Source organism: Thamnophis sirtalis, unplaced genomic scaffold, assembly GCF_051295495.1.
Source record: "Thamnophis sirtalis isolate CommonGarterSnake01/CBP01778 unplaced genomic scaffold, rThaSir2_p1.2 scaffold_4, whole genome shotgun sequence".
Taxonomy (NCBI): domain Eukaryota; kingdom Metazoa; phylum Chordata; class Lepidosauria; order Squamata; family Natricidae; genus Thamnophis; species Thamnophis sirtalis.
This window is the reverse complement of record NW_028261384.1, coordinates 125,040,306-125,066,203: the sequence shown is the minus strand read 5'-3', so window position 1 is coordinate 125,066,203 and position 25,898 is coordinate 125,040,306. Positions and strand designations below refer to the sequence as shown.

The window sequence follows — 25,898 nt, the reverse complement described above, 5'->3', positions numbered from 1 at the left end:
AGTCGTTACTTTTAAAGCCCTACATGGTTTAGGACCTGGCTACCTGAGAGACCACCTCCTGCCAGTTACCTCCCAGAGACCGATAAGATCACACATATTGGGCCTCCTCCGGGTACCATCGGCTGGTCAATGTCGGCTGGCGACCCCCCGGGGGAGGGCCTTCTCTGTTGCTGCCCCGGCCCTATGGAATGATCTTCCTGTAGAGATCCGGACCCTCACTACCCTTCCGGCCTTCCGTAAAGCCACTAAGACCTGGCTGTTCCAGCAGGCCTGGGGCTGTTGATTGGCATCCCTCCCCACTCTAAGTAGTATGTATGTTGTGTAATTTTAATATTGTATTTTTATTTTAATTCTATATTTAGTTTTAGTTTAGTTTTAGTTTTATTAGAATTTGTAGGCCGCCCTTTTCCCTGAGGGGACTCAGGGCGGCTCACATAAAACTGGGAAGGGGGGGAATACAAACATCAAGATAGAGACATATCATAAAATGGTAGGCAACCTGCATTCATCATTCGGGAGGGGTAACTATCCTTATCCCCAGGCCTGACGGGCGAGCCAGTTCTTCAAGGCTATGCGGAAGGCTTGGACGGTGGAGAGGGTACGAATCTCCACAGGGAGCTCGTTCCAAAGGGCCGGGGCTACTGCTGAGAAGGCCCTCCTCCTTGTGGTTGCCAGCCGACACTGGCTGGCCGATGGAATACGGAGGAGGCCTAGTCTATGGGATCGTATTGGTCGCAGGGATGTAATTGGCAGAAGGCGGTCTCTCAAATATCCAGATCCACTGCCATGTAGGGCTTTATGGGTGATTAATAGCACCTTGAAGCGCATCCGGAGATCGACAGGCAGCCAGCGCAGCTCGCGGAGGATAGGTGTTATGCGGGTGAATCGAGGTGCACCCGCAATCACTCGCGCGGCTGCGTTCTGCACTAGCTGAAGTCGCCAGATGCTCTTCAAGGGCAGCCCCATGTAGAGCACATTGCAGTATTCCAGCCTGGAGATCACAAGGGCCCGAGTGACTGTTGTGAGAGTCTCCCGATTCAGGTAGGGTCGCAACTGGCGCACCAGGCGAACCTGGGCGAATGCCCCCCTGGTCACAGCCGTTAGGTGGTGGTCAAATGACAGCTGCGGATCCAGGAGGACTCCCAAGTTGTGAACCCTCTCTGAGGGGTGTAAAATTTGACCCCCCAGCCTGAGTGATGGAATATTAGTCAGATCTTTGGGAGGAAAACACAACAGCCACTCGGTCTTTTCTGGGTTGAGCACAAGCTTGTTAACCCTCATCCAGTCCATAACGGCCTCAAGACCCCGGCTCATCACATCTACCGCTTCATTGAGTTGGCACGGGGCGGACAGATACAATTGAGTATCGTCCGCATATTGATGGTATCTAATCCCGTGCCTGCGGATGATCTCCCCCAGCGGTTTCATGTAGATGTTGAATAGTAGGGGGGATAAGACCGAGCCCTGAGGCACCCCATAATTTAGGGGCCTAGGGGACGATCTCTGCCCCCCCACTAACACCGACTGCGACCTGTCCGAGAGGTAGGAGGAGAACCACCGTAGCACGGTGCCTCCCACTCCCACCTCCCGCAGTCGTCGCAGAAGGATACCATGGTCGATGGTATCGAAAGCCGCTGAGAGGTCGAGGAGGACCAGGATGGAGGGATGTCCCTCATCTCTGGCTCTCCAAAGATCATCAATCAATGCGACCAAAGCGGTTTCTGTGCTGTAACCGGGTCTGAAGCCCGACTGGAAGGGGTCTAGGTAGTTTGCTTCCTCCAAGGACCGTTGGAGCTGAAGGCCACCACCTTCTCAACAACCTTCCCCAAGAAGGGAAGGTTGGAGACAGGGCGATAGCTATTAAGGACAGCTGGATCCAAGGATGGTTTCTTCAGGAGGGGTCTCACCACCGCCGCTTTCAGTGCGGCGGGGAAGTTCCCCTCCTGAAGGGAGGCGGTCACGACCGCCTGGATCCAGCCTCGTGTCACCTCACTGCAGTTCGTGACCAGCCATGAGGGACACGGATCCAGAACACAGGTGGAGGTACTTACAGCTCTCATGGCCTTGTCCACATCCCCGGGGGTAACGTCCTGAAACTCAACCCAGAGCTGTTCTACTTGATCCCCCTGTGTCTCGGCTGGAACTGCGGGGGTGGAGTCCAAGTCCGACCGAAACCGAGCAATTTTGTCCGCTAAGAATTGGGCATACTCTTCAGCTCTGCCCTGCAAGGGTTCCCCCGTCTCCCTTTTGTTCAATAGGGAGCGGGTTATCCTAAACAGGGCGGCTGGACGGGACTCAGCGGATGCAACCAGGGTGGCTATGTGAGATCTTTTTGCTGCCCTAAGTGCCCTGGTGTATTCCCTGGTGCAGGTGGTTACCATTGCTCAGTTCGATTCGGACTTATCGGACCTCCAACGGTGCTCTAGGCATCTCCTCCGGCGCTTCATCTCCCGGAGTTCCTCGGTGAACCAAGGGGGTCTCCGGGATCCACTGCCTCGGAGGAGCCGCAGTGGCGCAATCCGGTCGAGGGCCTCCGACGCTGCCGAGTGCCACGCAGCAGCCAGAGTCTCCACCGGACTGTGGGCGAGAGTGTCAGGAATAACCCCAAGCTCCGTCTGGAACCTTAACGGCTCCATAAGGCGCCTGGGGCGGAACCACCTGGTCGGTTCCTCCTCCCTACAGTGGGGGTTTGGCCTCCGGAAGTCGAGCCTCAGTAGGCAGTGGTCTGACCACGACAGGGGTATGATGTCGCTCCCCCTCAGACCAAGATCACAAATCCACTGCTCCGAGAGAAATACAAGGTCAAGCATGTGTCCCGCTGAATGGGTTGGGCCTCTAATTACTTGGGTCAAGCCCATGGCTGTCATGGAGGCCATGAACTCCTGCGCCCCATCAGAGTTTTCACCGAGCGACGGCAAATTGAAGTCCCCCAGGACCATCAACCTAGGGAACTCAATTGCCAGCTCGGCTACTGACTCGAGGAGCGAGGGGAGGGCTGCTGCAACGCTGTTGGGAGGCAGGTACGTTAGCAGCAGGCCCACTTGACCCTTGAGGTCCAACTTTAACAGCAAAGACTCACACCCGACAATCTCCGGAGCAGGGACCCTACGAGGAACTAACGACTCCCGGATAACGGCGGCCACACCCCCACCCCTTCCCTGGGCTCTCGGCTGATGCAGCACCTGAAATCCTTCTGGGCACAGCTCTACAAGGGGGACTCCTCCCTCTGGGCCCAGCCAGGTCTCAGTAATACATGCCAGGTCTGCCCTCTCGTCTAAAATTAAGTCCCGGACGAGAGGAGCTTTATGAACAACAGACCTGGCATTTAGCGACAACAGCCTGAGACCAGGGTCCTGACTACTTACGCCATCTGGTCTTGGAGTGGGACTCCTAGGGCCGGAAGGAGGGATCTCTGCAATGTAGCGAACCCTCCTTCCCCGGTAATGGCCTGCCCTAAAGTCCCCGCCGTATCTGCCCCTCCCTGTTACGACCGCAATACCCCGACCCTCTCCTATATGTTCCCTAGTCTTGTCTGTAAGCCGCCCAGAGTCCCTAGGGAGTGGGCGGCATACAAATGTCAATAAACCTTAAACCTTAAACCTTAGTAATACAGTTGTTAAATGAATCTGACCTCCGCATTGACTTTGCTTGTCAGAAGGTTACAAAAAAGAGATCACAGAATTCCAGAACACTGCAACTGTCGCAAGTGTGTGTTGGTTGTCAAGCATCCGAATTTAAATCACATGACCATGGGGATGCTGCAACAGTCATAAGTGTGAAAAATTGTCATAAGTCATTTTTGTGTCGTCGTAACTTTGAATAGCCACTAAACTGTTGTAAGTCAAGGACTACCTGTGTTGGAATGCATGTATATCTGTATAAACACATAGTCCTTGATTTACAACCACAAATGAGGCCATATTTTTGTTGCCAAGCAAGGAAGTTGTTAACTGAGTTTTGCCCCGATTTTCTGACCTTCTTTTTCACTGCAGTTGTTAATTGAATCCTGCAGTCATTAAGTGAATCTGGGACTCTGGAGGCAGAGAATAGATGGGGGCGGGGCCAGTCAGAGGTGGTATTTACCAGTTCTCCGAACTACTCAAAATTTCCGCTACTGGTTCTGCAGAACTGGTCAGAACCTGCTGAATACCACCTCTGGTCTAGGCAAATGTTGTGTGAGGGAGAGGGAAGAAGGTATTCAGGTTACACTGTGAGCCAAATCTAGTCTGTATACAAAGAAAGATTTCTGCTCATTAAGAGAATCGACAGGTACATCAATATGCAGTATTTCTGCCAGCGAGATTCACGTTAACCCCATGAGTAATTCTGAAAAGTTTGGGAGGATAGGAAATAGATGCTGGCTGTTTTGCAAACTCCAGAGTGTATAGACAGAAAAGGAAGAAGGGCCTGAAATTGGAAGGCCAAAGCTCTTGGCATCAAAACCCAAAATCCAGGTGAATTTAAAGAAAAAAAAAAGTTTTTAAAAAAGTTTGATTTCAGGTGTACTGGAGATATAGTTTGAAGCAAATGGATGATGCAAAATAGAAGAAAACCTCTGTTTCCCAGTTCCCACATGCTGGAAAATTGGAAATGAGTTTTCTCTTCTGTTTTAGGATAGGATTTGTTCAAAATGAACTGTGGGACTATAGGTTACACATACCTATGAAGGAGTATATGAATCAATATTGGCTATTTGCTCTTATTACGAATTGCTCATGTTACTATATAATTGTTACTGATTAAACCAATATTTGTTCTTTGATTCTGATATGATATACAGCTAGAAATCATTTATTAAGAATTAACCTTTGTTATTGGCTTCTGCTTATATTATTGTATACTGTCAGAAAGTAGTTGTTTTCTAGCCTAGCAAATTGTAAGCTTAAGACTGGATGGCATTACCACAAATGTTATCTCACTGCTGTGTCTCACTTCTATTCTTGGCTTCAAAGCTAGGCACATTCTTGAAAACATAGAAGAAACATAGAAGAAATTCCTTGAAGCCTCTGGAGCATGAAAAACTGGCCCTATGGGCAAGCCGGAAGTTTGGGAATGGACTTCCAGTTTGCTCGTAAGGCCACTTTTAGTCCTCCAGAGCCTTCAGGGGCCTTCAAGAGGCTTCCTTGAAGGCTCCGGAGGATGAAAAACGGCCCTACGAGCAAACCGGAAGTCCGTTCCTGAACGTCTGGTTTGCCCATTCTGAAAACTCCGGAGGGCTTCCAGTGGGGGAGGCTGTTTTCACCCTCTCCAGGCTCCTATAAAGCCTCTGGAGCCTGGGGAGGGTGAAAAAATAGTGGGGTTGTGCACATAGCATTATGGTCATGGCACGCCCACGCACGACCCCCACTTGCACCCCTCCCCTTGCTTTTGGCACGTGAGCCAAAAAAGGTTCGCCATCTGTGATCTAGGGTTGCTTGAGCAGGGGATTGGACTAGAAGACCTCTGAGGTTCCTTCCAACTCTGTTATTCTGTTAATCAAAGCCTCCCTTCCTTTCCCCTTTTGATCAGTGATCCCTGGCAGAAGAAGCCCTTCCATGGACGTAAATGCAGACACGTACGAGATGGTAAGGATGGAAAACAGATGCACATAGACAAAAGACATTAAACATTGGTAGGCTGTCCTTCCTGGGTAACACAGGTTCAGAGTGTTCTGTGTGGAAAGCAGCCTCAGAACAGTGCAGATCAAAGTGGATTCAAACTTACCTTCCTAGGGAAAAAAGTGATCAACGTGTAGAACGAACCCTTCCTTGGAAGAGAAGTGTGGATTTCTTCTGATCCCTTTCCTTTGGAGAGCTCCTATTTATACCCTCCCGGGCTACGTTTCATTTCACAACACAAGCCTTGGAATGAAGCCTCTGGGGCTTTTATCATTGCGTATGAGCCAAGAGACTTTTATGAAGGCATGTCCAGGTGCTTATAACTTATAACTGATCTTCCCCTTTCTCCATAGACTTTGGCTTCTATGTGGAATGTCTCCTTTCTCTTCTTTACAGTTACTTTTCTCTCGAAGGATAAAACTGATCTCCTAAGGAGAAGGTGGGTCTGACTGGAAAGGAATGGAGAAATTGTATTCCAAAAATCTACATCTTCTTTGTGGCTGAGAACTGTGTGTGCTATACAGACCACTGTCTACATAGCTGAGTAGTCTCATCTCAAAAGTAATGGAGATCAGAAAGGAAACAAACCATGGCTCAATTTTAATGCCAATTTAATTAAAATTCAATCAAAATAGTAGAATATATTCAATATGGTTCTGTCTTATGGATATAATCATTTCTCCATGGATAGTCTTTGAAATTACAATTTAGAGACCACTTTTAAAAGAATCCTGGACTTTTAAGGTCCTTAGTGATTTCCATGAGAATGGTCACTTTTAGACTCCCCCTAAATGTCTTTCTGACCAAATATGGGTGCTGAAGATTAAAACGAATTGAATTTCCTTAAGCTCTCCAAACTCCTGACCTTATCAACAACTTGACGAAGTTTCAGATTGTTCATCAACACCCAAATGTTTATTAAATGTCTTTCTGACCAAATATGGGTGCTGAAGATTAAAACGAATTGAATTTCCTTAAGCTCTCCAAACTCCTGACCTTATCAACAACTTGACGAAGTTTCAGATTGTTCATCAACACCCAAATGTTTATTAAATGACTGAAAATTAGTAAATACAAATTTAACTAATAGAACTAGGAATAATAATAATAACAATAACAACTACTGGGATAGTCTCGTCAACTCTTGGTAGTCAATAATGACCACTTTGAGAAACCTAGATTACATTAGCACACAGTTAAATATATCTTTTAACTCATTCAAAATTCAAATTGAATACCAGAGGATGAAGGGTGTGAAAAGTCAAATTTATACCCTGTTTTCCCAAAAATAAGACCTCCCTGGATAATAAGCCTAATTGGGATCTTGAGAAAATGTGCTAAAACAAACCCTCTCCTGAAAATAAGCTCTCCCTTAAAACATTTAAACACATGCGCAGCTGGTTTCCGCTATTTCTTGGAGGGGAAGAGGGGGAACATGCTCCACGCACCCCACATGGACCTGCCATCCACACAGAACGGCTCATAGAGGCCACTCACAGAAACCTTAGCTACCACACCGCTTCTCTTACTGGCGGTTGCAAAAAGAGTGGCAGGCCCAGCGATGCTAGGACTGGCAAGAGTGTGCCAGAAACAGAGAAAGAACTTCCGCCCCTCTCTGGATCAGCTGATCTGTGGGTGTGGGCCGAGGTTAAGGAGCCTCCTTAATCTGAAAAAAAATAAGAGTTCCCCGAATATAAGGCCAAGCGCCTATTTTTGAGGAAACACAGTATATTCCCTGACTTGTTGCTATTCATTGTTTTCCCAAAAGAATATCTACAGATATTTAAAGCAGAGATATTTGATGCAGAAATATCTGAAAAGTAGGCCCATCAAGGACAGTAGATTAAGGTGACCAGACGTCCTGCTTTTGGCGGGACAGTCACGAGCTTTCACAATTTGTCCTACATCCTGCAGCGTTTTTAAAAAGTCCTGATTTTTGGAAAGAACGCACGATAAGTAGTATCTCAGTTTCACTCCAAAGATTTTGAGAAATCCACCGGTGACTTCTCACTAGGCTAGCTGAGAGTTAGAGGCCACCTGAGCTGCTCTTTTCCATTGGCTGGTTTCTCGGGGCCACGCCCCTCCCCTTTTGCATCTCTATTGGCTGGCGGACCCCTCCGAAGCCATAAATTCAACCCCGCTCCTGGGCTTTCCTCTTTGACCTTGCCGGCATCCTGCGCTGGCTCGGAAATGTGCGATCCCCGAAGCAATCACGCCCTAGCCCGCCCTGCCAGATCACTGATCGCTCCGGCTCCTGGGCCGGACAGATCCAGAGGCTGCCTCCTCCTCCTCCCCGCAAAAGCCTCCACCTCTTCGGGTGGTGCCTCTCCCAATCCGGTCAGGCCAGAAAAAGCCAAACAAGGAGGGGAGCTCGCCTTCCTCTCCTCCTCGCGCCTCCCTCTCTGCGTCAAGGGCTGGGCCGCTTCTCCCTCTTTCTTTCCTTTCGTTCTCTCCCTCCCTCTCTTTCTTTCTCTCATTCTCTCCCTCCCTCTCTCTCTTTCTTTCTCCCCTTCTCTCTGGGCTTGGCGGGTCCAAAGATTTTCCCCAGGATGGGCTCCCCTCCCTTTTTTCTCCCCTTTGCCTTTTTGCTGGCACTGTTGCTGGAAGCGCCAAGAAAGAGGTGAGATTGCAAATGAAAGCTTCCTCCCATTCCCACCACGGCCCCACATTGGAAAGACAGGAGTGTGGGGTGCCTCGGCCCCTTTGAGAAGCAGAGCGGTCCCGGCGCTTCAGGAATGCGCCTTTTTCAAAAGGAGATAAGTTGTTCTGGAGACTTTTGCGCGCAGTTGCGCACTCCCTTCCCGGTTGTATGTCTGTTCGTTTGTCTATCAGGTGGGTCACAATACCGTGCGGCCTCTTCTAGCTGCGGGAGGGTTGTGGATAGGGAGGAGGGCGGAGGGGGTTTGGTGATTGGGGGGTTAAAGCTTCATGGGTATCGATCTTTTGATTCGATGAGCAGACAAGGAAAGGGAGGCTGTTTCTTTCAGGTTTGAATTGTGGGGGAGGGGGTTGGATTGGAGAAGGGAGGGGGCCTAACATTGGCCCCTCCACCGAAGCTTGCTCGGGATGGCCAATTCAGGCCTGAAAAGGCAGTTCCAGCAAGCGCAGGATGCTATAAATAGATCATATAATATCAGTCCGCCAGCACCCCACCCCCCAACTCCATTTTTTATTCATTGCTGACCTCAAAACATTTTCTCCACTTGAAGTTGAGTGTGCAAATTCCAGGTAGGGGTGTTTATTTGTTTTTTTTAAATCTAGTGCTTTGCAGAAACCTGCATATCCAACACAGACATATATATAAGCAATGGCTGCAGATTAGATTTTGATTTCCCTCCTTTTGAAAGGCCCACGATAGGAATTGAGGTGTTTTGGCACAGGTCTCATTATGCACCTTCAGGTAATGTTAAAATGGTAAGGTAAGCCTTGTACCTCTGGTTTATTTATTTTAATTTATTTTAATTTAATTTATTTATTATTAATTAATAATAATTAATTTAATTTACTGCCCTCCCTCTCTCCAATTCGGCCTCTTCAAAAATTCCTTTTTATGTGAGGTTGCTCTAGCAAACCTCTTCTCTGTTGCTAAGGAAGTGGAAAAGCTGGAATTAACAGTTGGAATGGGCCAAAAGAGCTGGCGTGGAAGAGAGCAAAGTTCAAAGAGCCATCACTCTTGATGGCTTGGCTCTCAAAACATGTTGGTGTTATCTGATAAGCGATGTTTTGAGATGGTTGTTTGCAGAGGTATAGGTATGAAAAACTGTAAGCCAGTGAGCTGAAAACTTAGTGAAAGGGTTCAAGGTGAACAGGGAGTTCTATGAATAGGTGAGATGTCCCTTCGGATAAATGTCTAAGGCATTTATCACTACAACGTTGACAACTTTAAAACGTAGATTTCAACTCCCAGAATTCCCTAGCCACTGGGCACTTCAACCCCAGGAATTCTGCAGTCGGCATGCTGGCTGGGGAATTCTGGGAGTTGAAGTCCACATATATTAAACATCCCAAGATTGAGAAACATTGGTTTAAGGGATATTGGCAGTGAGGCCCCAAAGAGTCTTCCCCCTAATTTTAAGGTAAGGATGCACTCACAGATTCTCAGTGACAAGAAGAAAAGAATTTGTGTCTGTTTATAGCACTGTTTCTCAACCTTGGCAACCTTAAGGTAACTTGTTAGAAAAGAATAGAGCTGGAAGGGACCTTGGAGGTCTTCTAGTCCAGCCTCCTGTTCAAGCAGGAGACCCTACAATCTGAGACAAGTGACTGTCCAGTTTCTTCTTAAAAACCTCCAGTGATAGAGCAGCCACGATTTCTGAAGACAAACTGTTCCACTGGTTAATTGTCCTCACTGCTAGAAAGCTTCTCCTTAATTCCATATTGCTTCTCTCTTTGATCAGTTTCCCACCATTATTTTTTGTCCTGCCCTTTGGTGCTTTGGAGAATAATTTGACCCCCCCTCTCCTTTGTGGCAGCCCCTCAAATACTGAAGTACTGCTGCTATGTCACTCTTAATTCTTCTTTTCTTTAGACTAGCTGGACCCAAAATCTGCAGCCATTTTCATATGGCTTAATCTCCAGGCCTTTGATCATCTTAGTTGCTCTTCTCTGAACTTTTTCCAAACTTAAAAAACTTCAACTCCCAGAATTCTCGGCTCTTGGCTGGCTGGCTGAGGAATTCTGGGAATTGAAATCCACGGGACTTAAGAAGCCCTGGTTTAGAGAAATTGCTTTCATTATTATCTTTTCATGCATTCTCCACCACCACCATCACTACCACCAAACTAGAGGTAGCTAAGATATCTTATAAGGAAGATAGGCAGCTATTCTGTCTTTTAAAACATGTTTCTTCCTTTTCACATCCAGAGAAATATTCTGCCTTTTCAATATTTCCTAGGATATTTCATTTTTTTTCTGGGAGAGAGCTGGGTGATAACTTCCTACACTTTATTGGTAAATTAGTACCTGTAAATGTCTGCACAATTTGTGTTTTGGATACACTACGCAGGATTGGGCCCAGGAGATACTAACAAAAATGGGAAGAAAACCTGAGCAAAGGGACTGTATGAAGTTAAAACCCACCCTTCTCCTAGAAAAGTGAAATATACTGGAAATATTGAAAAGGCAGAATATTATATTTCCCTGGATCAGAAATGGAGAAACATGTTTTTAGGCAGGAAGCAGACTCACTCTTAATAGCCCCCACCTTTGCCAATGGCCCATTAAAAAGCTTGGGCCAGCCTATTCTACATAACAAAGATCTTCCCCCCCTTTCAGCTCCAGGGTGATGGGATTAAGGTATGATAGTATTAGCCCTTTACCCATCTCACCACAGGGCACCTGGGAAGAAGAAATGCTCAACCATACGTGGACTCTCAGTTTACAGAGTTGCCCCTGCATGGCCCCATGGGAGTACAAGAATACAAGGTCAAGATCAAAGGCCAGAGAGGGCATAAAAACTAGGAACTTTCAGCATCTCTGTCTCTTTTTCTTCTTCACCCACGGCGTTTTTAAAAAGTCTCGATTTTTTTAAAAAAAATTAATCAAGAACCTCCTCCCCCCCGTCAATGGTGTCCTTCTTTACCAATGTTAAAATCTGGTCACCTTACAGGAGATCTATAATGGAGCCACATTATAGCTGTGGCATTTGCTTAATTACCTCTGCAAAAGAGGCGGTAACATCAGTTGGCCATGTTGCTGACCTGCATTACAACTGTTACGAATGACAACGATAATAGGAAGTCTCGATTATAGACATAATCTTAAAAACCTTCCTTGAGTTACTTTCCAAGGACTGCTTGTCCACTAAAAACATCAACCTTCCACCACCAATTATTGCACTGCTAATCTTCATGCAGATGATATGAGTCAGGTTGGCCCATGACTGTAGATCTGTATCTGCGGGCACACAAGCCATTGCCTCAGCTCAGATCTACCAGGCATGTGCGCATGCCTCCCGCCCGCCAACTGATTTTTAAGTCTCTGCCACGCATGCAAGGGGACGGTGACGGGACACATGCTGGAGATGCGCACGCAGGAAGGGGGAACACGGGGAGTGCAGCGCTCCCCCATGGCATGTTTTTACTCCCAGGAGGCTGCAGGGACACCTACTAGGCCCAAAATGGGGCACAGGGGTGTGTGGCACTCCCGATGGCCCATTTGTGCTCCCAGGAGGCTGCAGGGAGGCCTAGGCCCAAAACAGGGTGTGGGGATTTTTGCGTGTGCATGCCCAGGGGGGTGGGGCACATGGCAGCAGGGGGTGTAGGACACACATTACATTATGGGTGCAGGCGCATGGGTGCACACTGTTGGCATGCAATGACAAAAAGGTTAGCCATCACTGTCCTATGATATCTATGATATCCTAGCATCCATTCTAGAACCTTCTCAGAAGTACATTGTTAGCGTGCTCCTATGATGGACACTTCACCATCTGGAAAGAGAAGATCTCATACTCTTATAAGCCCAGATAATAAATATGGCCCCATACGTCAACAGAAATGGTGAGTTTCCAATCATTTTTGTTAACTTAACAGTGGAAGACAGGTTTCAAAAGGGTTTGTTTGTTTTTTCTCTAAGTCAACTAATTCATTGCCAATGTTTGACCTGCTCATGTTAACCAGCCTTCCAGTAAGACTGGCAGTAAATTGATTGGTTGTTTTTGATCAACTCCCCCAAAACATTAATGTTTTTAAAAAGTAGAACCTTTTCCAAGGACTTTTGGAATTACCCCATCCAGTTGTTCACTGATGACACAATGCATAATTTATCCTAAATTGGATTAGATCAGCTCATACACTGCAAGCAAATGTGTTTTTCTATTTATTTACATTTTCGGAAAAAAATGCTCTCCTTCCGCCACCTCTGCTCCTTCATGGATTCCTCTGCTTGCCCCACAGAAGCTTTTCCTCTCCTATCTCCTTCTCTCCCTTGTTTAATAATACCTTGTTTAATTATAGTTGCATAATTTCGCTTCATGTTTAAAGTCAATATCCAGTTCCTGCTAAATTTTTAATTATTTTTTTAATAAAATTTATTTGCTGCCCATCCAACAATTCTGAGTAGCTCACAACATAAAAAACATTGCAGGATGCAGGAAAGTGTTGAGGTTAACCACAAGTAAACCTTATTATGGCTGGATGACTGGATCTAGGAGATGACCTGAAGGGGGAGTCCAATATGTCATTAGTTTGGAATCCTGACACAGTCATAAGAGATCCAAGTCCAGCCCTCCTATGAATTCCATTGATTCTTATCTATTACCAATTTGCTTTACCATTAGTAGACCAGATAATTGTATATAAGTTTACATGTAATAAACATTTAGTGCCTTGAACCTGACGCCTGATCCTGGTTACTTCTATCTGATACTACGTCAGTAAGATAGAAACTCTTCTATCTCTCTTTTCTAGAAAAAAATCCAGTGAATTTTACCTTCCAGTTAGCTTCACCTCAGGCAGTTACCCAACTATGCCTAATGTTAGTTTGGTCTTCTACCAGATATGACTATTCATGAATATATGAAACTTAAGACTAGAAGGTGGGAAAGTAGAAAGGGCTGGATAAACTCAACAGCTTAATCTGAGGCAAAGTGGCATTGTCTTCCAGCTCAGGAGGGATATTGGAATCAAAACATCATAATTCCATGTAGTTCTAGTGTCACTTTATGTCTCTTGTCCATGTTGCATTGATCCTGACCATGCCACTAGCTAGCCAGATGAAGAAGAAAGAGACAGTACCACTCAAAGACATCTTTTTTTCTTTGTGTTGTCCAGATTGAGTGCCAGAGTTATCACCGTGGGACCCATTTGGCATCCATTCTCACTCTTGCAGAGACTCTCGTAGTGGCTAATCACATCATGTCCTACCAAACTAAACCCAGCAAGGTATGGATTGGATTGCATGACATTAGACACGTAAGTAACTAGAAGCTCTGTATTGTTCTGCTCAAACCCATGTCTTCTAATACTTTACACGTTGCATGACATGTAATTAAAAGTAGTCTCCTCTGAGTTGAGTTCATTATTCCATGGAATCCAATCAATGCAACTTTCTTGGTAATGTGAAAATATCTGTAGTATATAGCAATCTAGTCTATAGCCCTATATTAGCCCTATAGCCCTATTCCCTATTGGCAGCCTAGGATCAATCAGGTCTGACAATGTTGGCCAGAAACACCACTTTCTGAGAGATGAGAGACATTCTCTAATCCTATGTAGAAAATAGCAATAGCAATAGCAGTTAGACTTACATACGGCTTCATAGGGCTTTCAGCCCTCTCTCAGAGTCAGCATATTGCCCCCAACAACAATCCGGGTCCTCATTTTACCCACCTCGGAAGGATGGAAGGCTGAGTCAACCCTGAGCCGGTGAGATTTGAACAGCCGAACTGCAGAACTGCAGTCAGCTGAAGTAGCCTGCAGTGCTGCATTTAACCACTGTGCCACCTCGGCTCTTGAGTCTGTCATTCATACTTCAAAAGCTGTCTGTTTTGGCACAGTAACCAAACTGGACAGGTACAGACTTCAATGGATAGTTAGGACTGCAGGAAAAAAAAACAATTGCAACCAGCCTGCTTTCCATAGAAAGCCTGTATAAGCCAGAAAAAGGGCAAAGAAAATATCTACAGACCCTTCATATCCTGGACAAAAACTTTTCCAACTTCTCCCGTCAGGATGCTGTTATAGGACTTTGCGCCAATGGTGGGATTCAAAAATTTTATTACTGGTTCTGTGGCCGTGGCATGGCTTTGTGGGTGTGGCTTTGTGGGCGTGGCAGGGGAAGGATCTTGAAAAATCCCCATTCCCTCCCCACCCCACTAACTTGCTTTCCAGTTCCATTCTCCTGTTCAGGGCAACAAAAGAAATAGCAATAGCAGTAGACTTATATACCGCTTCATAGGCCTTTCAGGCCTCTCTAAGCGGTTTACAGAGAGTCAGCATATTGCCCCCAACAATCTGGGTCCTCATTTTACCCACCTCGGAAGGATGGAAGGCTGAGTCAACCCTGAGCCGGTGGGATTTGAACCGCTGACCTGCTGATCTAGCAGTAGCCTGCAGTGCTGCATTTAACCACTGCGCCACCTCAGAGGCTGGGAGACAGGGAGGCTGCGGGGTCTTATTTGCTGGTTCTTCAAACTATTAAAAATTTCCACTACCGGTTCTTCAGAACCTGTCAGAACTGGCTGAATACCACCTCTGCATTATACACCAAAACAACTAGAGACAAAAATACACTAAATACCTAATTCCCACAGCATTATCTTATACCTAAAGATATTTACCCAATACCCATACAGAAGGCTGTATTCCTATTGTCCTTCTCATATTCTCTTTTTTATTTTCTCCTCCTCATCTCTCCTGCTATCTTCTCCTATTGGTATCTTATCATTTGTTTTTTTGTATTTATGATTGTATCTTATAATTTATGATCTATGGCTCATCACTTTGTTGCTTGTATATAAACCGAGAGTGTATGCACAGGAGACAAATTATTGTGTGTCCTCACTTGGCCAATAAAGAATATCCCTATGACCGGTTCCTATTGTTGTGGTCTGCCGGCGGCCTGCAGAGCTGGCCGCAGACTCAGACAGTGAGGAGGTTGTGGAGGAACATGGGCCAGTCTTGGAGTCCGGGGAAGGCTCGGATGAGGGCTCTGCATCGGAGGCAGAGAGGAGGCCAGAGCCTTCTGGTAGTTTTGTGCTGCTCCCGGAGCCTCCGGAGTCTGATATCAGTGAGGCAGAAGAACAGTGTGAGCCTGTTCCCACTGTGCGCATGCGCAGAACTTCCGGAAGGCAACAACAATTAAGGCAAAAAGGGCAACTCAGGAGTAAGACTTGGAGATGATTGGCCCCTCACATAAGATATAAAAGAAGGGCAAATGGATGTGAGCCTTTGCAGGAAGTAATTTTGTTCATTCTCCTCGGTTCAAACTCTGAGAAGCTCCGTTTGACTCTGTGCTCCATTGGGCGGGAGATAAGAGATGGGTGCTTATCAGCATTACTCTAAAAGACTGTGGCAGACATCTTTCAGACTGTTTGTGAATCATTATGGGCTGTGAATGACTCTGACAGACAGTAAACCACAAAAACCTTTATGACCTAGACTGAGGGATTGTGGAAAATTTTGAGAATTCCACCAATGAAGGATAGAATATATTCATGATAATTCAGAAGTCTCTTTTTCTGTTTGTTACAGCATGGTTTTTCTGAATATTCCTTCCTCTTATTTCATCTAGTGATACCTCATCTTTTCTCTCCATTTCCCCTCCCCCCCAATGCATTTCTGGTTTTCGGTTCTTAGAAACAAACTTTATGTAGTTCTCTCAGTCCCAATCATACAGTTCTTCAAATATATTCTGTCCTTTTTGGAATCAATTTGCAAATAGTTTTAAAATTTCTGTACAGAAATGCAGGCTATCAATGCATCTTGCCCAGACCTTTCTTGAAACATGTTTAGGGTGATGCTGCATGATTTGTAAATAATTCAGAAAAAGTGTGTACTTATTTGAAGCATTTTCTATGAAACTTTTTTTTGGGGTTATTCACTAAAATTGCCTGATATTTTCCAAGCTTCTGTCCAAGCAAAAAGTGCTCTATCAAAACCGCGGGATCCTTTTCCCCCCCCAGAATATTCTCAGCCTTCGTGTGTTTGGAACTTATTTTTCCAATGTAATGTTTTATGGCTGGTATGATGACTTTTCCCTATACAGCCTTGCCTCCAGAAGTTGTGGGTGTTCTAACACTGAAGGTTTTTAAGAAAGGACTGAATAACCATTTGTCCAAAAAGGTATAGTGCAGGTATATGATAGTGCCAATTACCTCCCAAAGACCAATTCGATCGCACAGGCTTGGCCTTCTCCGGGTTCGATCTGCCCGCCAATGCCAGCTGGAGACCCCCCGGGGGAGAGCATTCTCTGTTGCTGCTCCAGCCCTCTGGAACGACCTCCCCGTGGAGATCCGGACCCTTACTACCCTCCCGACCTTCCGTAAAGCTACTAAGTCCTGGCTGTTCTGGCAGGCTGGGGGTTGTTGAAGTACCCACCCCCGTTTCAATTGTGACTGTTGTGGATTTTTAACATTGTTTGTATTGTCTTATTTATTCCCCCCCTGTTTATTGTGAGCCGCCCGGAGTCCTTCGGGATTGGGTGGCATACAGAACCAATAAACCTAACCTAACCTATGGCATGAGTGCTACAGGTGGCACATGGAGCCATTTGTTAGGGCACACCAGGTGTTGCCCTGTCAGTTCCAGAGCACATGCACACATTGGCCAGCTGACTTTGGCCTTCTTTTTTGGCTGTTTTTCGCTGAAGCCTCTGGATGGCAAAAAAACCACCCAATGAGCAAACCGGAAGTTTGGGAATGTGACTTCCGGTTTGCCCATAAGGCTGTTTTTCACCCTCCGGAGCCTTCAGAAGGCTTCCCTGAAGCCTCCGGAGTGCGAAAAATGGTCCTACGGACAACCCGAAAGTTCAGGAACAGTGACTTCCAGTTTGCCTGTAAGGCCAATTTTCGCGCTCTGGATCCTCCAGGGAAGCTCAGCTGAACTGGGCCTTTTCTTTTCTTTCTTTTTTTTTTAATCTTTTTTTTTTTAATAAATGTTTTTTTAATTTTAATTTGAAACAGGTACAGCATCTTTCTTTACATCTGTAGAAAATGTATCAATTGATTACAGATAAACTTTGGTACATCTCCACCACGGTCAACAAACATAACTCATATTAACTCAAGTATTATTATATATCCATTTTCATTTGACTGTAATTATTATTTAAAGATATTAATAAAAGTAATAATCTTGAACAATACATGCCCACACCAGTGGGAAAAGAAAAGATCAAAAAGAAAAAGCAAAAAAAAAGTAAAACAAAAAAAGAAGACAAAAACGACAAAGGCAGGGGAAAAAAAACCACAGGTATCTATTATAAAAAAGAAGAAGTATATCAACTGGTTACAACATGCTTTGGTGCTTCTCTTCCATTAACTCATATTAATTCAAATATCTTAACTCAAATGTTTACCATATTAACATCATTATACCTCCATTTTTAATTACCTATAGTTATTTAAACATCCTTCATCCTTAGCTATGCCAAAGAATTAATCCATAACACACGCTGACATTTCATTTACTTACTTATAAAGTCCTCTATTGACATCAAATCCTCATGTCCTATTTTAGCTGAACATCCATAATATTTAATTATATCATATATCATAACATTTTCCCAGTATTGATTAACATTTGATTGTATGTATTTTATTTAGTTTTTTTAATAGTGATAATTATTGTAATTAATACTCTTTATGTATAATCCAAAAATGTTTTCTCATATCCAATTGTTATTTATCATATCAACTCCACATTATATACGTTACTATCAATATCAATTATTATTCAGCTATATCTGTTACAAAAAAGAGCAATTAGATTTAGCTAGTTTTCAATTGTATTCTTCAATCTATCAGCCAATTCCACATTATATACATTACTATCCATATCAGTTATTATTCAGCTATATCTATTACAAATTAAAGTAATCAGATTTAGCTAATTTTAAATTATATTCTTCCATCTGTCAGCCTGTGTCCCTCCAGTAGCAAAATCTTCTCAAACCAATTGCCATCCATTGGATAAATTTACCAAATGTTTTTATAAGCAAGTCCAGACAAAGATATCTTCGCACCTTTTGGCTCTGAATGTCAGTGATGAAATAATAATGTTGTCCCGGGCTTGTAAAACTTTTCAAATTGACTTTAATTCTCAAGGGTGGAATTTTCATTTCTCCTGCACTCTGTCTCTTTAAATGAATCTTCTTTATAGCTCCCCCCCTCCTTTCTTCCTCTGAGATAGACCAAATGCCATTTTTCACATTTTCCATTTGTATTTCAGGAACCTTCAAACATTCAACGATCTCAGTTTTTCCTTCATATTTTAAAATCAGATGATCCAATTTTCTTTCCAGTCTCTGAAAGGAGTCAAAAAGCTCTCGACATGCGGAGAAAAGAATCTGGAGTGAGACCTTAGAAGTATTTTCAGACGCCATGATGTGTCGTAGTGAAATTGCAAGTAAAAACACGCTGGAAGCTGTGCAATCTTATCTGATCGTAAACACAGCCAAGTAATAAAAATGTCAGATCGTGAAGGGCTAATTAGTAGAAAGTAAACTTTACGATCCACTTAAAAAGAGTCAAGGAGGGGGGGGTGTCGAAGAGTTCCTTGAAGCGTTTAAGAAATAAAGTAGCCACCAGCCATAAATCCATTTAAAAAAAACCAATTCGCCGCTAGATTCTTCTATTGTTTGGTTTCAATTAGCTTAAGCTTTTAGTGCGGACAGTCTCTCTTGAATAATAAAATCAGCTTACCAGATGACATCACTTCTGCCATTCTTAGGGGCAACCTGCAGCTTCAATTAGCACGCAGCTAATCCAGAAAGGAATTGGCAAGAGGGGTTAATACCCCCACCCCCCCCGAGACTTTGTGAACGTCTCTGAGGTCACTGGCTCTCCCCTCACCTTTCACTGTCGTCTCTGGGACAGCTAGGGTTCAAAGAACCCGTCCAAAAATCCTTCGGAATAGAGGAATTTCAGGAATAGCCTGAAACTCCGTCTTCTCACTGCTAAGCCCCGCCTTCTTCCCCTCCTGAACTGGGCCTTTTCTTGATCCTTTCCCAATTCCAAAACCATTTCATCTTGGAAGTTCCATGGCAGCCATGTTGCTATCGTTATTACGACTTTCATCTTCCACTTACAGGCTAAGTTCCTTCATCTTCTTCTCAGCACAGCCTTGAAATTGCTTGTTGGCCTCTGTATTGTCATCCTGCTGTTTGGCTCCTTGGGCTACCTTTGCCTCCAAAACATGGATGGAAGATTTATATGATTTGGGACAACTCTTCATTCCCTGCAGCTGAGTCGCCCATCACTTGTTTTGATGCTCGCGCTGCTGGCAAGCCTCTTCATTCTTCTCATCAGTGTTGTTCTCTGTGTCCAGGTCTGTGTCTATCTATTCCTCATGCTCTCTACGTAAGCATTCCCTCTTCTCAGGACATAGAATAATAGAGCTGTAAGGGACCTTGGAGGTCTTTTAGTCCAACCGCCTGCATCATTATATCCATGATGGTGAACCTATGGCACACGTGGCCAAAGTGGCATGCAAAACCATGTCACCTGACATGCGTGGCATCACTTGTTCCTCTTTCAAACTTCTGGTGCACATGTGCATGCAATGATCAGCTGGCCTTTGCATATACGGCAGTGCCGGAAACCAAAGAGCTGGTCTTTTACCAGCTGATCATCACACATTCGTGCGCACTGGAAACTGGAAGTTCAGCCTCCTGGGAAGCTCCTTTTCCGGGTTGCGTCCCCAATGAGCATGTGTGTGAGTGTGTGTGTGAGTGCTCCCTTTTCAGCATTTGGTGCCGAAAAGGTTCGCCATAACTGCCCTATATCATTTCAGATAAATGGTTGCCCAGTGTCTTTCTGAAAGCCTCCAGTGATGAAGCACCCATAGGTTCTGAAGGCAAGTTGTTCCATGGGTTGATTATCATTAGGAAGTGTCTCCTTAGTTCTAGGTTGCTTCTCTCCTCGCTTAGTTTCCATCCATTGCTTCTTGCCTTGCCTTGTGGTGCTTTGGAAAATAGTTTGACCTCCTCATCTTTTTAGGAGCCCCTCAAATATTGGAATACTGTTATCATCTCTCCCCTAGTTTTCTTCATTAGACTGAACATATCCAGTTCTGGTAACCATTCTTTATAGCTTTTAGCTCCCCCAGCTCCCTAATTATTCTTGTTGCTCTTCTCTGCACTCTTTCCAGAGTCTCCACATCTTTTTTATATTGTGAATATATGGATGCAGTATTCCCAGTGTGGTCTTACTAAGGCTTTGTATAGTGGCACTAGAGCTTTATGTGATCTTTATTCTATCCTTCTATTCATGCACCCTAGGATTGCATTGGCTTATTTGGCTGCTGCCACACACTGTTAGCTTAGCATTATTTTCGGTTTGCTTTTTCACTTCAAAGCATGTACTGTATCAGAGTAATTGTTCCAGATAGCCTCTTTCCTCCTATGGCCTACTCTCTTTCTTCTTGGAGACATTAGCTTCAATCCACCTTGTTATTTATGTAAAATTAGCATACCCGGGTAATTATTTTCCTGGTGAAAGGGATGCACAGAATTTCTATCTCTTTATTTTCCTGCAAGAGATAAAACCATCTTGGGTCATTTTCCACAAGCTGTAGGGATGTATTGAGAATGAAATCTACAGAAATCCAAAACCATGTGGATTATATAATCTTCCAATCCTCCATAAATATTTTTTGTAGTATCCTGGGCCATCTGTGCGTCTCTGGGAGACTTAAAATTGACTTATAATTGATCAAACTTTCAATGGGGCTTCAAACGTGGGAACAAAACTCATCCTTCAGAGAAGATATTTATTCTCCAGAAATATTGCTGAGTTTTCCCCTCTCTTGGTTCATTTTGATAGCCAAGACAATCTTTCATTTTCTGGTGTCCTCTAGTTGCCAGTTGCAATCTCTACCTGAGGAAGGATTGTGCAGGGAATTTAAATTGGACAAATGTGATGTGTTACTTTTAAAGCCCTGCATGGCATCGGACCAGGGTACCTGAGAGACCGCCTCCTGCCAATTACCTCCCAAAGACCAATTCGATCGCGCAGACTTGGCCTCCTCCGGATTCCATCTGCCAGCCAATGACAGCTGACGACCCCCCTGGGGAGGGTCTTCTCTGTTGCAGCTCCGGCCCTCTGGAACGACCTCCCCATTGAGATCCGGACCCTTACTACCCTCCCGGCCTTCCGTACAGCTACTAAGTTCTGGCTGGTCCGGCAGGCCTGGGGCTGTTGAAGTATCCAGCCCCACTTCAATTGTGAATGTTGTTGTATTTTTAAATTTTGTATTGTCTTATTTATTCCCCTTCCCCTTTTATTGTAAGCCGCCCGGAGTCCTTCGAGAGTGGGCGGCATACAAAACCAATAAACTCAACTCAACTCAACTCAAAGCTACTCAGAGGATATAAACAGGGGTGAGATAAAAAAAATGTTAGCAACTGGTTCTCTGCCTGGTTGTTGGGTGGGTGTAGCCATGGTCGGTGTGGCCTACTTGCCCTCCTGTCCTGCACGATGGCAGTGAGGGGTAAATTTTCACCCGCTCCAGGCTTTGGAGGCTTTTCCTAAGCCTCCTGGAGGGTGAAAATGGCCTCACCAAGGCTCCCGACACCCTCCTGAAGCCAGAAATGGACCCAATTTTTGGACTTCTGGAACTTCAAGTAGGCCTGTTTTTCACCCTCTTGAGGCTCCAGAAGCTTCCCCGAGCCTTCAAGAGGGTGAAAACAGTCTCCCGGGCTCCAGAGACCCTCCGGAAGCTGGAAACAGGGCCGCTTTCAGATTTCAAGGAGGTCCGGTTTTTGCCCTCCCAGAGGTTCCGCGTAGGCCCTGAAAGTGCGTGATGAACGGGCCATGTGGAGATTCTTGGAGGATGGTGCGGGGGGGAGGAGCCAGTCTTTACAACAACTGGTTTGGCGAACTGGATGCAAAATTAACATCTGGTTCGCCCAAACCGACGCAAAAGTGGCTGAATCCCTCCCCTGGATATAAGGAATCTTGTATACTCGAAAGCTATACTTGACACTTTGGCATTTTGTCAAGTGAAGAGCCAGTTTGGTCTAGTGTTAAAGCAACAAGCTAGAAAGCAGAAGGCCATGAGTTCAAGTCCTGCCTTAGCCATGAAAGCCAGCTGGATAATTTAGCCCAGTCACTCCCTCTCAGCCCAATTGTTGTGGAGAAAATAGGAGGAAGATGTGTTGGATATGTTCACTGCCTTGCCTTGGGTTATTTAAAAATAATAATAAAGGCAGGTAGAAATAAAATAAATAAATAAACTGGGTTAGTCAATGGTAACACAATGTAAGGCCTGCAAGATGGCTGTCCCTTTCTTTACTCTCTTGATCCTAAGTGTAATTCCAGAGTTAAGGCTTTGATTGCCAAGCAGTCTGGAATCCAAATCATAAGAATTGGCTTTTCTAGGTTCTCATTTTCCTTTAGTTTTCTGTTTTCTTTCAGTTGCCTTTTCATAGGGATCTCCTATGGAGATTCTCATCTGGGTCATGGTTGTCCCAAAGGTGCTTTTTTTCAAAAGGTAAGTGGATTATCTTTGCTTTTCCTTGAAGGGATTTTGCTTCTCATCCAAGAAGCTTCTGACTGTAGTTCTGACTGAACTAAAGAAGTTTCTTGGATGAGAAGCAAAACATCTTCAAGGAAGAAAAAAAAACAAAGAAAGTCAACTAGCCTTTTGGAAATCTCCCTATTTCTTCCCCTCTTTTCTTGGTTTTTTCAACTTTTATTTCAAAGCCCCTGGAGACCAATGTGGAACCAAAGCTTTATTCAGGTTTGAACCTGTTGCATTTTGCTTTTTTCACTGCGCAGAATGGAAAATGGAGATGGTCCGATGAATCCACCTACAACTACAAGGCATGGATGTTGGGAAAACCCAACTTGAGGACCAAGGAATATTGTGTTGAGTTGGTCCGTCCCGTACATGGAGCCAATGTTTCAAGAGAGAACTTTCATCAATATGAAGAAGCACCCATCAGAGATCGTAAAGGTGAACATTTTCAACATATTGCCAGCAGGCAACACTCTCCTGTTCAGTAACATTCCTTGCCCTCACCTGAATCACCTGTGTGGTGGCGAACACCTGTTCTTGGAATACGTGTACACCAGTCCCAGCAGAAAAATCTTCAGGGAAAATAAGACAGAAACAGGTCTAAATCTCTATTCCCAACATTCAGCCTGATCTGCAGACTGTCAATCATCGGTTTGCTGAGATGCTGATGCTAAGTTATGACTGTTTAAATAACGAAGAGGACTAGGGGTGACATGATAGCAGTCTTCCAATATTTGAGAAGCTGTCACAAAGAATGGGACAGCCTACTTTCTAAAGCACCAGAGGGCAAGACAGGAAGTAATAGATGAAAAGAAAGATCTAATCAAGAATTAAGGAGAAATTTCCTGGAGTGAGAACAAATGAATCAGTGGAATGGCATGTTTTCAGAAGTTGTAGGTGCAATAATACTGGAGTTTCTTAAGAAGAGTTTGGACAGCCCTCTATCCAGAATGGTTTAGGGCCTTGTGCTTGGGCAGGGTGTTGGACTAGATCAGGGGCATTGAACACAAAGCCCATGGGCTGGATCTGCCTGTGATATGGTTGGATTCGGCCTGCGAGGCCATCCTGGAAAATGTAAGGGACTGACCCACATCGCTTTGGCCAGGTGTATCCAATGCGAAGAGGAAATACTGGGCCAGCATAGCTTCGTCCCTGTCTATCCAGTGCAAACAGGAAGCATGCCAGCAGTTTGGGAAGTGGCATCAAGCTGGCCATGCCCACCCAGTTGTCCACGTCTGCCCAGTCAACCACCATCAGTGAGTGGTGTCAAACTGGCCACTCCCACCCAGTTGGCCGTACCCACCCAGTCGGCCATACCCACCCAGCCCCTCGAGGTCAACCACAGCCCTGATGCAGCCCTCAATGAAATTGAGTTTGATACCCCTGGACAGGGATGGGTTCTGGCTGCTGCTACTGCCAGTTTGCTCAGGGACGCGCTTCGCACATATGCCCGCTTGATGCACTCTATGGGCACATGCACAGTACTAAAAATGCTTCTGTGCATGTGCAGAAGCAAAAAACAAGATGGCGGGGCCTACAGCACCGCCGAGAGAACCAGTTTGGGGGTGTGGCAGGCCGAGTTACTACCTACTTGATCGAATTGATCCGAAGCGGTAGGAACCCACCTCTGTCCTGGACTATATGATCTGCAAAGTTTTGTCCAACTGTGTTTACAAAAGATTAGAAACTACAGAGGTAGAGTCTGTTTTGGTTTTTGTGGGAATTTCTGTCCATTTTGGGCTAATCATGCTGTGCTTTGTTGAATCCCAAAGACTGGCTGGCTGGCTGAAAATATCCCATTCTTTAATCACTGCTTGTTTTCATTCCTCATAGATTTCACTAAATGGAACAACACTGCATGTCACAAACTGAATGCCTACATCTGCAAGCATGAATTGTAGGGAAGAGACCCTGATTCCAAAGGGTGAGAGGTTTGCATGAATTGGATTCAAAGAAGAACAGAATCTCAGGCCCTCATTTTTGAAGAGACATTCTTTAGACACGATTCATACAGATCATCCTCAATATAACTCATAGTATCTGGTATTAAGATTTTCTGTTTTGTGTTTGCATCAGAAATTTTAGCAGGAAACTCTGGAAAGGCAGTTCTATGTTCTTTGCTGACAGTTACTTACACCTCAGATTATTTGGGAAAGATTCCTAATAATTAAAATAATAAAATACTCAGTTATGTTGAAACTTTCTTTGAATCTTCAGCATCCAAACATGTTTCTCAAACTCCTTATAGGGTGGGGGTGGTATCAGTTAATGGGATAATTAAGGAACAAAATAATTTATATGACACGGATCTGAACATTTCTCTGAATCATTTCACTTATTTCCTTCCCAACATAATCAATTCCTGCAATGCTCAAGCTGAAGGATAGAAGCAGAATATTTTACATGCAGCGGTTCTTGCTTGCTTTCTGTTTTGAGTCAGTTCTTAAAATGTGATTTTATACACATACACAAATAACACACATGGAAAGTGAGATGCCACAAAAGAATACATAATCGAAACTTGTCTTGATATATATCAAGAAAAGTTTTGATTATGTATTCTTTTGTGGCATCTGTCTTACACACACAGTCCAGTGACGTGCGGTGAGGTTTATGCTGGTGAGGCAGCATTTTTTTTTTAGACTTGTGGACTTCAACTCACAGAATTCCACAGCTAGGCATGCTCAGTTCCCATTTAAAGCGACCGCATTTGTTTTCCTAAAATTATTGGCTAAATAAGTTTCCTTCTTTCTTTTTCTTCTCCCTTCCCTTCCTTCCTCCCTCTCTCACTCCTTCCCCCCTCTCAAACACACACACACACACACACACACACACACACACACACACACACACTTGCACCAGGATTCAGAGAAACAGTGGTGGGATTCAAATAATTTAACAACCGGTTCTCTGCCCTAATGGCCAGCTATGTAGGCGGGGCTCAGTGGCCACGTGACTGGGTGGGTGTGGCCAACTCAACGTCACTCCCATCGATGGGTGCTTCGCTTTAGCTGTTACAATGCAGGGTTAACCGGAGAGACAGTTTCTGTAAGCAGGTCAACAAAGATGAGGCTAGAAACAACACCACAATGTTTCCTTCCTGCCTTCCTTACAGGATTAG

The 25,898-nt window shown here is 44.7% G+C and overlaps 1 protein-coding gene across 1 annotated transcript in view; it reads left to right on the top strand.

The window, feature by feature from the left end:
- The window catches only part of LOC148046392 (regenerating islet-derived protein 4-like), a 59,097-nt gene extending 34,357 nt beyond the window's left edge, over positions 1-24,740 (top strand). Inside the window, exons 3-5 of the mRNA XM_087714714.1 lie at positions 13,370-13,510; positions 23,038-23,140; positions 24,611-24,740. Coding sequence (XP_087570840.1) covers positions 13,370-13,510; positions 23,038-23,140; positions 24,611-24,678 — 312 coding nt within the window. The 3' untranslated portion in view covers positions 24,679-24,740. The remainder of the gene's footprint in view (positions 1-13,369; positions 13,511-23,037; positions 23,141-24,610) is intronic.
- The last annotated feature ends 1,158 nt before the right edge of the window (positions 24,741-25,898 follow it).